Genomic DNA, 12,323 nt, shown 5'->3' with positions numbered 1-12,323 from the left:
ATGGCATGCGAGGTTTGGATGGTCTGAAACAGCAGAAGCGGTGTTAGATGTAAGATCACCTTAGGATGAATGGAGAAGTTATTAGAGAGCTGGCCTCGAGCAAACCACAGCGATGGAGAGGAAAATAAGAACAGGAATGTTACATGGAAATCAAACACGAGCAGATGTAATTTTCAAGCTCGGCAGAATGCGAGTGCACGTGCGATTTGAAATTTACATCCGCTGTATTTATATTCTATTGCTCATGGAGAGTTGTCGCACAGAAATGATGGAAGGGTGAAGGAGCTGGAACTTTCAAACACGAGAATAAAACAATAGCTTCTATTTTCTATGCCCCCGAAATAACAAAGCCTCTCAGGTCGAAAACGGGTACACAAACTGTATCCTCTCCACAGAACTACTGCCATAAAAATGAAAGACAAAGCACTTTTTTCAGTATTGATTCTGTCAGCTCCAAAATGAGAAATAGCACAAGCAAATCAGAAATAACTTCCCATCTATTTCCCCATAGCCTCCAAAGAAACCAAACAACGTTTATCCAGGACCCGCCTGTCCTAGTTTCGAAGTGAAGTTGAATCTCGATGCTCGGATGCTGCTCTTGGCATAAACTTTACCCGTTACCCTGGCCTGCCAGGGACATTTGGTCAACCAACTGGCCAGCGCCCTCAACCCAACGGGTCTGACAAATCTACGTTACGCTCATAAAGCCTGCATGTCCTTCCCTCCTGAGATGATTCCAGGGCTTTCGGGAGAAATGGAGGGCTTCTCATTATCGAGATCTGGATTGAGGTCAGGCCTCCTCTGCAGCCTTTTCCCCCGTCCCCCGACTGGAGGAGTTGAGACAGACATATCTCCTGTAAAGCGATCTCTAAAGCTGCCTGGATATGTCAATCATCCTGCCTGGAAAATGTTTTAGAGGGCCCACTTTAACAAAAAAAATTGACGGGCTTCTTAGCTGTGAGCCACTGCGGTATTATATCAGATTCAATGTTCTCATCCAATCTCGGATCAGCAACATTGACTGCATACAACCCGTTAATCTGACAAAGTCAACATGATTTGAACACTTCCCTTCTGATTCATCAAGTAAAGAATGTTTGGTACAGAGCTTCCATGATGGAGCTAATCATAAAACAATTATATAAACACACTAAAATCAGTATATTTTGACTGGTAAGTCTTAATGCAATGCAAAGTGGGAATAGTAGGGTCAAGGGTAGGTGTTCTGCAAGTACAGAAGGTACAGGACTCACTCTGGATTCATTTAGGGCATGGTGAAAGGGGAAATTTGGACAACATACACTGACACAGAATAGTGAGAGTATATGAATCGAGTCCTCCTACCTCTCTTACTGTTTGCAACTTGTACAGAAGGAACGGTTGACAAAGCAACTTGAGGAGCTACTAGACAAAATAAAGACAAATCAAATAAAAACATGTTAAATCAACAGAAAACCTAATGATGATATGAACATTTCAAACTGTCTGTAACAAAAAGCATGCCATTGACATAAAACAAAAATGCTATTTCAATCCGATAAAAAAAGATACAAAAAGAACACAAATTTGCACGTTCCGTTCTCTGCAGCTGTTGTGGTTTGGAAGTTTTCGACGGCTTTAGAAAAGAAAAAGCCTGCATTGCTGGCAGAAACTGCTCAGCTGGCATTAGTGTAGTTGAGCTTCCCAGGCTTCTTGTGTGAGAGCACGTAAGGCTTAGATCCCTACGTCCCGCTGCCAGTCTGACAGCAGCGGAACAACAGGGCTCAGAACAATCCCAAAGTTATCAGCTCATCATGCAGTCACAAAACAAACCAAGGGGCAATGAGAATTATGTCCTTTACTAACCTCATCCCCCATTTCAATCAAAAACGCTGTTTATTCAGGGCCGTTGTTTGCGTGATGCTTCTTTTTGGACATCTGCGCAATGGATTACCTTGAATCAGCCTACCTAAAACAGCTATGAAAACTCACCAGCAGGGCTGAGAAAATATTGAGAGGGCCCAAGAGAGAGCACCATGCCTAATTAAAAAGGAGGGTGTAATGCTTTAAATCATCTGTGTGTGCGTCTTTATGGCTGCTCAGCTTGTTTCTTGGAAATGCTGATTGCTCAAAATTCTCACAGCTTTCAGACATGTCAGAAAACGGTGTGTGAACGAGAAAAAGCAAAAAGAAGACGTTTGTCCATCTGGAATGATTCAGTACAACAAATATACAAAAAAGACTAGCTGTCATTGTCAGCAAACGTCTGCTGAATCTGTTTCACTCTTACAGCAGGCTAAAAATCGTTTTGTGAGTTAGATCAAAGGAAATTGTATCCAAGTTAAAAATTTACCCTACCTTGATTTCGGTTAGCGACACCTAGGGATGAAATGTTCTGCCGAACTGCATGCATACAGGAGAAATCAGGTGTTAATTGAATGCACTGGCTGTCGGATGTCAGATGCACTAGGACGGGTCCAGTTTGGACTTATGTACACATAAACAGCTACACACATCTCCAGATGGGTCATTCATAGAGTTGAGCTGATAGGCTCGATGAAAACAAGCAACCGATAGACCAATCACAGATCATCTCTAGAGATTGTATGTAATTGTGTTTTGTGGCTTACTCTACAGTATATTAATACATGGGAATGACGGCTGACAGTGTGAGACTGGATTGTGCGCATGTGTGATCATGGTTGCTTACGATGCTTGTTCAGTTGATCAAATTGATTCTAACAATTGATGGGAATATCCTCATAATTACATACAATTCATTTCCGTAGAGGCGGAAATATTAAGGCTGGGAATGGAGCGGACTCGTGTCAATCTCAGAGGCAGCACTAAAGCGAGAAGACCAAAGCAAACGCTCCTTCCATCCAACACAAACATGGTTAAGTCCCTTACGTGCTGCTTCATGGTTGACCTCAGTGTGTGGGCGCGTGAAACGAAGACAGGGTGCAGGAATTCCAGTGAGGACACGTCTATGAATTTGATATTGATTTTTTTTTTTTTTGTTCACCAGGGACATAGCATGGTGTTTGGGGACTCGGAATGCATGCACACTCAAGTTACTGACAGAGGAAACCCATTCTGAAGACCCATTATGAAATGGCCTCTATGTCCAATCACATTGGGAGAAATGACTCTTTTTTTCCATGTGATTTGGGGAATTCCGTGAACATAACTATGAGTTTTCAGTTCAAGCTCCAGTAATATTTTATGAGAGAAATTAAAGATGAACAACAAATCATTTCTGTAAGATTAATACGAGAATGTGAGTTCAGGGTGTGTCAACATCATAAAGTGCTTCTCTTTCTTTAGATTAATACTTGGTTTGTCATCTCATTGAAAAAAAAAACAGAATGTTTTTACAATTATTTCCAACTGTAGTTAGCCTAAAAAACATAAATGCACAATTTGGATCCATCAGACCAATCCAATATTTGGAGAAACACTTTTTTCCACAACCCTTTTTAATGGAAGTTTTCTCTCATCTTTTAACCCAGTGAGACACAAAGAGTGAGCATGCGGCAATGGACAACCATTGGAGTCGCTATCAGTTTGGAAGAGATCTGACCTCAGAGTGATAGACAAATCCAGCTGTCCTCTCTCATTACATGACAAGACACTCACACTCACGCACACAGAAGCCACCATCGTGATACCCATGGGACCACGTTGAGGGCTTTATTATTGATATACAATGTGTTCCGTATTAGTAAGTGATTAGGAGTGATGCTCATCGCATCTGCTCTTCATTAATGTTTTTGTTAGTGAAAATTTGGATAAAAATTGGATAAATGAGAAGTGACAGATTTTAATCAATGCCATCCCAGTAATGAAATGCAGTTCTGTACAGCCAAAATCTCATCTTAAAATATTAATTTTGTTCTAATGCCTGCATTAGGCAATTCTGGCAGGCTTAATAAACTTGAAATAGAATTGGGAAAAGTCAATAAAGAATTCAATTACCCTCAAGCAACTCTGAGGAAACTGCAGTGTTTTCTTTTTCTCTCTCAGGCATAACATCTCCATCCTCAAGGACACTCTTTACAAGCACTCTCTATAGTTTTGTGAAGGTGGAGAGAATGGTGTTTATAATTGTTATAGGGATGGTCAGAGGACAGAAAGTAGCATCATGCTGTTGGAACCCTGGTTGCATTATTTGTGTCTCCTCTTTGTGTCTTTCTGGATGGAGTTGTGTAAATTTACCATGAGGACAGTGAGTGGATGTTCATGGTACAGTAGCATGACGTTTGAATAAGAAATTATGGAGTGAGCCCATGCAGAAATGGCACAGCACAGGCCATGCTATACGGCCAAACACAAAACACACTTGAGGAGAGGAGGAGAAAGCAGTGTCCACTTGGTTTGACATACATTTCTGATTAAAAGTGCAACTATAATTTATGTACAAATCAGATTCTATGTTCATTATTGAATATTTGATTTGTGTAATGTTATTCCATACACCTGTGATATATTATACCAATCTATCCAAAGAGGAAATGTGTATATTTGTCCTGGACCCAGGAGAAGTCAAGCGTGTGGAAATATTCAGGGCTCTACATGCATTCTGACTTGTTCAATATCTCTGTGGCTCCAGTTTTCACATTCAACCTCCCTGCGCCTGTAACTCTATCTGTCTGCTGGCTTATGAGGCCCCTGGCAGGACCAGATAATACCACATAGACCTGCATTTCTCATATTAAAATGACCATCCCATTTTTATTCTTTGGACGAGATCCTGAACTGCTTTACAGCCCACGTAGCATTTATAATACATGTAAAGGGAAATGAAAAAACAATGTGAATTAGTCAGTAAACTTATGTTCTAATGATCAGATTAGGTTGCACAGTTTATATCCGATAGAGTTAATGAAAATCAGAAATGAACGTTTAACCAGAAGTGGACCTGAGGTGAGAAGCAAAGCTGTTCATCTCGCACTTCCTGTTGATATAGATCTATGAGTTTGTTTACTTACTAACTGGACCAACACTATTTGGCAGACCTGGAAAAGAGATGAGAGAAAAGATTATATTAGCAACAGCAAATAGCACTAGCAATACAACAAATAGCAATTTCAAATTGTAAAATGTAACATCCAGACCATCTCTTACTGCACTTGCTACAAAACCTCTACAAATAAACAACCTTGGCACAACCATTTTAAACAATAGATAACAGCAGTCAACTTAAAAAAGAAGGAACTTGTAGTGTTTTATCAGCTTAGGTAATAAACTAAAAATAGATAAATAGATTTGGGAGGTGCCAGAATTGGTGAATGGAGGATTTCCCACATGATGGAGAAGACTTGGAGACAATGCTCTGGTGGCAGAAAGAGATCTGAACTCACGCCCCTGCCATGTGCCATCGATCTAGTGTGCGCCATCTAATCTCTCTCCCTGATCTCTGCTTCACAGGGACAGTTAAGAGCCAAATTTATGACCTTTGGAAGGAGGGCTGAGAAATGACTAGGAAAATAAAGGCTGCAGGCACCTCCAATGAACATGTGTGAAGACTGAGACAGAAAGAAAGAAAGTGGGAAGAGAGTGGAGAGGTCAACCTGAACAGGAAATATAAACTCAAACAATACCAAAAAGAGTATTGACTTTCTTGATTTCTTTGAAGATCCTGCTTGGTTTTTATAGGTGAGAAATCTTGCACACTTCTCTGGCTCAAATCTTATATGCAAATTATGAGACATGGGAGTTTTACTTACTGCTTTGTTCCATTTTCACACTTTCTGTCCCATTAAAACTTTTGCTGATTCCCTATAGCACAACCTTATGGACTTCAGAGGATCCCAATTCCCACCTACTTTAGAGTAAAGTTTTACTATGTCTGTACAGTAGAGGTCAAAAGTTTACATCCCACTTTCAGAATCTGCAAAATGTTAATTATTTGACCAAAATAAGAGAGATCATACAAAATGCATGTTATTAGTTTTAGTGTTTAGTGTTAGTGTTACAGTGTTTTTAGTTGTTCATGATTCCTATGTTTGGCCTGAGCAGTTAAACTGCCTGCTTTTTTTTTTTTCAGAAAAATTCTTTAGGTCCTACAAATTCTTTGGTTTTTCAGCATTTTTGTGTATTTGAACCCTTACCAACAATGACTGTATGATTTGGAGATCCATCTTTTCAGACTGAGGGCAACTGAGGGACTGACATGCAACTATTACAAAAAGTTCAAGCACTCACTGATGCTCCAGAACGAATGTATTAAGAGCTGGGGGTGAAAACTTTTTGAATTTGAAGGGTAAATTTAACTTATTTTGTTTTCTGGGAAACATTTAACTATCTTCTGTAGTCTCTGAAGGGCAGTACTAAATGAAAAAATATAATTTTTAGGCAAAATAAGAAAAATGTATGCATCTCTATTCTGTTCAAAAGTTTTCACCCCCTGGCTCTAATGCATAATTTTTCCTTCTGGAGCAACAGTGAGTGTTTGAACCTTTTGTAATAGTTGCATATAAGTCCCTCAGTTGTCCTCAGTGTGAAAAGATGGATCTCAAATCATACAGTCATTGTTGGAAAGGGTTCAAATACACAAAAATGCTGGAAAACCAAAGAATTTGTGGGACCTAAAGGATTTTTCCGAAGAACACTGTTCAGGACAAACAAGGGACTTATGAATGACTATAACTAAACTAAAAAACACAGCTGTGGATCATTCAGGTAACAACACAGTATTAAGAATCAAGGGGATGTAAACTTGAACGGGGTCATTTTTATAAATTCAACTATTTTTTTTTCTTGTGGACAATTTGTAAACATCTTTTATGTGAAATATCTTATTCAGGTCAGTACTAAATAAACAATAACATATATTTAGTATGATCCCTCTTATTTTGGTCAAATAATTAATATTTTGGAGATTCTGAAAGGGGACTGTAAACTTTTGACCTCAACTGTATATGCCAATTTATATAAACAGAGCAACAGCAATAAATTACTCTCTTTTTATATATATATATAAAAAAAAAAAAAAAAACTGGTTGCAAGGACTTACTTGGATAATTTGGCTCCCTCTTTCAATGCAAGTCTGAGTTTTTTTTCTACATGCAAGCCATGATGGAAAAATTCTGTCTCATATTGATACTGCATCTGACACCACAGAAACACATACAGACGTCTCGATATACTCTAAACAGCATCAACAGTGTAACACAGCACCTCTTATAGCACACTGTCCGCTCTCTTTGCTTTAAATACAGTCAGGCTTTTAGTCAAGGTGCGCATTCATCCCCACGATTCATGTAAGTGCAATACAACCTCTTTTTTAATTTATTTATTTATTCATCTCTCCTCTTCTGAGTTGGACAGTCGTCCGCCTGAGACGGACGCAAAATATCATGTGTCATATCATTAGATTACCTTTCAATCACAGTGGTTTTCAGCCCCCCTCACCTGCTGGAACTCTCCATTATGTCGGGGAGCAGGAATCGAATTGTGAAGCCTGATGCAGAAACACATTAGGCTGCTTATGTTTATTGCATACTCCATTGATTTTTACCATCTGAACTTCTGCACTCTGGGGTTACTCGAGTCTCCAGGATCAACCGATGATGGGCAGGAGTGTGCTTGCTAAATGAATACACATCCTGGAAGATTTTTCCATTTTACCCTAACATGTTTTACATGTTAGGTTGTCATTTTTATGCTGTTGGCTGTTTAAAGGAGTAGTTTACTAGTTCACAAAAATTTACAGATAATGTACTCACCCCCTTGTCATCCAAGATGTTCATATCTTTTTTCTTCAATCGTAAAGAAATTAAGTTTTTTGAGGAAAACATTTCAGGATTTCTCTCCATATAATGGCCTTCTATGGTGCCTCTGAGTTTGAGCTTTCAAAATGCAGCTTCAAAGGGCTCTAAATGATCGCACATGAGGAAAGAAGGGTCTTATCTAGCAAAACGATTGGTTATTTTCTAAAAAAAAAAAAAAGACAATTTATCTACTTTTATCTCAAATGCTCGTCTTGTATAGCTCTGCGTGAACTCTGTGTATTCCGGTTCATGACAGTTAGGATATGTTGAAAAACTACCATCTCATTTGCTCCTCCAACTTCAAAACCGACATCGCTGGTTTAACTTTTTTTGTAAAGGGTGTTTGCATGTTCACTTTGTAAACACTGGGTCAGTACTTCTGCAGCAACAGCAATTCTGAAGTTTTTAAAGAAAATGAGATGGGAGTTTTTCAACATACCCTAACTGTCTTGAACTGGAATACACTACTGGAGTTCATGCAGAGCTAGGCAAGACAAGCGTTTGAGGTTATAAAGTATATAAATTGTAAATGTTTTTAGAAAATAACCAATTGTTTCGCTAGATAAGACCCTTCTTCCTCGGCTGGGGATCGTTTAGAGCCCTTTGAAGCTGCATTTAAACTGCATTTTGGAAATTCAAACTCGGGGGCACAATAGAAGTCTATTATATGGACAGAAATCCTGAAATGTTTTCCTCAAAAAACATAATTTCGTTACGACTGAAGAAAGAAAGACATGAACATCTTGGATGACAAGGGGGTGAGTACATCATCTGTAAATTTTTGTTCTAAAAGTGAACTACTCCTTTAACACACTTGAAATATTACAAACAAAATGCGACAAATTTCTCTGGGTTTGTCACTGTGAACGTACCCTTAAGGTGACAATTTTGCATCTTATCTAGCCCTAAAAGAGACTTTCACACTTTTCTGAGTGTGCCATATAAACTGTATATACTCATTCTATGTTCCTTCTATTCAAATTTTAAACAAACTAGGGATGCACGATATTTATTGGACAGATAAATTATCGACCGATATGGGTAAAAATGACGTCATTTTTATTGCTCCGATAAATAAATGAAACCAGATCCGATAAAGTACTCTTGCTGGTAAATCAATCAATCAGTCTGGTTTATCTGAGATTCATCTGCTTTCCGAGTGCAAGTTACTGCAGCTGTAAACTGCAGTGACTCTCAGCCTTTGTCGCGTTTAACACGTCATCATCTGTGTCGTCATCATCGCCTTCGCAGGTCTGGAAGTTTTTCACGGTGACAGAGGAGGACAATGCTACTGCTATTTGCAACACATGTTTAGCAAGGATTCCGAGAGGAGGTAAAAAGCCGTTAAGTCTTAACAATCTTATATCTCACTTCAGAGGTCGTCATCGCGGTGAATCTGTTTTAGGGGCCGTTCACATGTCGCGCCTAAAAACGCGTGGAAAACGCTGAAGCGCCGCCTTCTCTTTCTTTCCAAACCCAAAGTCTTTGCCAAACCGCTCTGTAGTTTGAGCTCCAGTGGCGTCTGCCGTTGCTAAGCAGCCATGACATGCGCTCTCCATAAAGACGCGGCCGTTTCAGCAAAGAATAAATAGATTTTCAGCATTAAAAATCGCTTGCAGTAGCTCTGTTATCAAATTTATTTAAAAATGTTTATTCCTGTACAGCTTTGAAAAGCTGTTTCTCCACCTTGCCAGTGCTTTCAGTGTTATTAAGGGAAAGGATGAAGCTGATTGGTTGGTTCATGTCACATGACCTGCGTTGCGCTTGCAGCATTCTGAAGAGTTGAGATGTTTTTATCTCGATTCTGATGTTTTATTCCCCGCCTTGTACGATTTGGCTGCTGCACACATTCATAATATGATCAATAAGAATGGACTGCATGTAAGCTTTACCACAGACATTTGGACATCTGACTTTACTCCATGATGCACTTTTCATTTTTTCCAGGTTGACAAAATGTCAAAGCATTTTATTTTATTTAGAATTTGGTGCCTTACACGAAAAAATAAAAACATTTTTGAAGAGTCAGGACTGTTTGCTATGATTGTTAGACCCAGATATATAATATAAATTTCATTAGTTTATCTTAGATCTCCTGTGTGCACAAAATTATCATATAAAAATATGAATGTATTGGTTATCGGTATCGGCATCGGCCAAAAGAAGGACTTAATTATCGGCTATCGGTATCGGTTAGAATTTTTCATATCGTGCATCCCTAAAACAAACACATCCTTGATTTTGTGCAAATCCACCTTTCCATAAATTAACAAGAACCTTTTCTCACAATCAAGCAATTATGCTGTCAAAATACACCTACAATGTTGTATGAACCTGCACAGAATGATAAAGAATAGACAGTCTCCGGGGGGAAAAATCCACCCACACACACCTAAACACATGTTATACTGACAGTTAATTTTTCAGGCTTCCTCCCAGAGGTTGACGGGACGTAATTAACCCAACCTGGGCAAGATACCAGATCTGTCCTGCCCTACATAACACACTCACTCGCCTGCCAAGTCATCCAGCTTGAGGGATTCCCGCTGGACGGCATGAAAATTGTGACGACTTCCCTTTTTTCCCATTTGAAAGCCAATCTGTTGCTTAACCGCCCACTTCCGTTGCCAGCGAAAAGACAAAACCCTCTGTGATGCTTTATTTCATGTTTTCGTGTTGGGAACAGAGTTAGTCGAATTGCTGGTGGCCTCATTATTGTTCTTCTGGTAGAACAACATCCTGACCTTCACAAAGTCTCATCTGTTTGCTTTTTCCATCCACCTGGACATTCCGGTAAAGCTTATCTACAAAATTTCCACCCTAGGCAAAGTTTGTAATTACTTTCCCTGGCCGCTTACATCTCCTGGCCATCCATCATCCGTTTTCTACCTGGACATGAGGCGTGACATGCACAAGCAACCGCATGGCTCAAAACGGGAGGAAATGTGACAATCCACACCTGTGGAACTCGCCGTCCCAACCTCTGCTACAACGTCTAGATTTGTTCGGGAGATGGCAAGTATGAAAAAGCAACTGGGATGAGTCACAGTCACAGTTAAGATTCTGGGAATGCGACTCACGGCGGAAAATCCTGTGATGGAAGAAACAAATATTTGAAAGAGAGATTACCGTTGCGGCAGCACAGAGAAAGATGTGGAAAAGGCAGAGTAAACAAACCAGGTCTCATGGGGGAATAAGGAGAACATAACACAAAACAAAGAAAGAGGAAAAAAGATAGAAAGAGAGAGCGAGAGTAATATGCTTTCGGAGCTGACACTACGAGTCAAGATGGAAATGGAAACCGTGGGGGTTGTGGAGGATATGCAGCCAGGGTGGAGATGTTAAAATGAATAATTAGATAACACAAACGGTACAAAATAACTCTCCTCTTCTGGGAGAAGACAAGATGGCCACCTGGCCCTTCAGATAGCACTAATTGGAGCATCCGTACGGCAGTGGAACGAGGATTGAGGACACGCTTAATTACATTTCAAGATCGCTCACGTTACAAAACAAGAAAGGCAAACACCTTCCACAGGACGGAACGCGTCTTCCTCGCCGAGTGTATGTTCTTCCTATGAGAAAGTTTGCATGTCTTGTCTGAGGATGGCAGGTGGGGGAGGAAGGGTACAGCTGTTATAGTTTCAGCCCAGGAACGAACCGTTTGATTCAAGGACGCCGAACAACGGCAGGCAAGCACACTGACATCTGGCAGCCCTATACTTATGTACACTAATTAAAAAACAAAACCAGCCATCAGTCGTACACTACGGCACCGTTGATAATAATTTACTCTCATTGCGACTGTCATCTCCAGATGTGTTGGGCTGTCTTCGCTAGCTAGGCTGAACGGAAGTAAATGAGGTATTATGAATCTCCTCCCCCGGTGGATCTCGCTCAAGCGTGAGTTTCATGGCTCCTGTTGTATGCCGAGTGGCATTTTGTATCCAAATAATTAAATGTTAAAAAGCTGTAAAATCAATAAGTCGCATAAAAGCTTATATCATGTTCAGCTTTTATCCTCGCGGACTGAAGCCGAGGTCAATGAGGAGCGATAAAAACCTTTACTGAAACCGTGTCGGGACACATCTCTCTCTTTAAGTGCTTTGATCGCGAGTAATTTACAAGGCCAGACTGGGCTGATTTGAAGTTTCATTTGCACAGTTTAATCCTGCCAGGACAAGAGGAATTAGTCAGTTCTCTGTAAAGAAGTGCTGTCTTAAAACCACAGAGTATTACTCAGCAGAGATGTGGAAAACAATTAGCATTGCTTGCTAATCCTCCCTGCGCATTTTTAAATGTAGGCACTGTGTGGCTGTGTTTGGGAAACAGCAGGCGTGGCACAGATCAGACTTTATTTTGACTCACGTCATGAAGCCCTACATCAATCTGACAAGCTATAAAACACACAAACATTAGTCAAGTTTAAGAAGGCATTTTAGATTCAGATCAGCACGGGCCAGAACATTGTGTGTGAGTCCCATCGCCACCTTTTCCAGGAGGGAGAAAATGGGGGCGCCCTCATCACTTCCCCTCTCCTCGAGAGCAGAAATGGTCTGTCATGGCTAA

General features: G+C 40.1%; 1 protein-coding gene across 5 annotated transcripts in view; it reads right to left on the bottom strand.

Annotated features, from left to right (window-relative positions):
* ntng1a (netrin g1a) overlaps positions 1-12,323 on the bottom strand; it is a 118,159-nt gene that overhangs the window by 11,527 nt on the left and 94,309 nt on the right. For 2 of the 5 annotated variants that reach the window (XM_073830859.1, XM_073830858.1), the window contains exons 5-7: positions 4,971-4,997; positions 2,338-2,382; positions 1,345-1,404 (exon numbers count right to left, since the gene is read on the bottom strand). In XM_073830859.1, coding sequence (XP_073686960.1) covers positions 1,345-1,404; positions 2,338-2,382; positions 4,971-4,997 — 132 coding nt within the window. The remainder of the gene's footprint in view (positions 1-1,344; positions 1,405-2,337; positions 2,383-4,970; positions 4,998-12,323) is intronic. The other 3 variants (XM_073830862.1, XM_073830861.1, XM_073830860.1) reach the window with 2 other exon arrangements.

This window comes from Garra rufa, chromosome 24 (genome assembly GCF_049309525.1).
Source record: "Garra rufa chromosome 24, GarRuf1.0, whole genome shotgun sequence".
Classification (NCBI taxonomy): Eukaryota; Metazoa; Chordata; class Actinopteri; order Cypriniformes; family Cyprinidae; genus Garra; species Garra rufa.
This window is presented reverse-complemented; position numbering and strand designations above follow the sequence as displayed.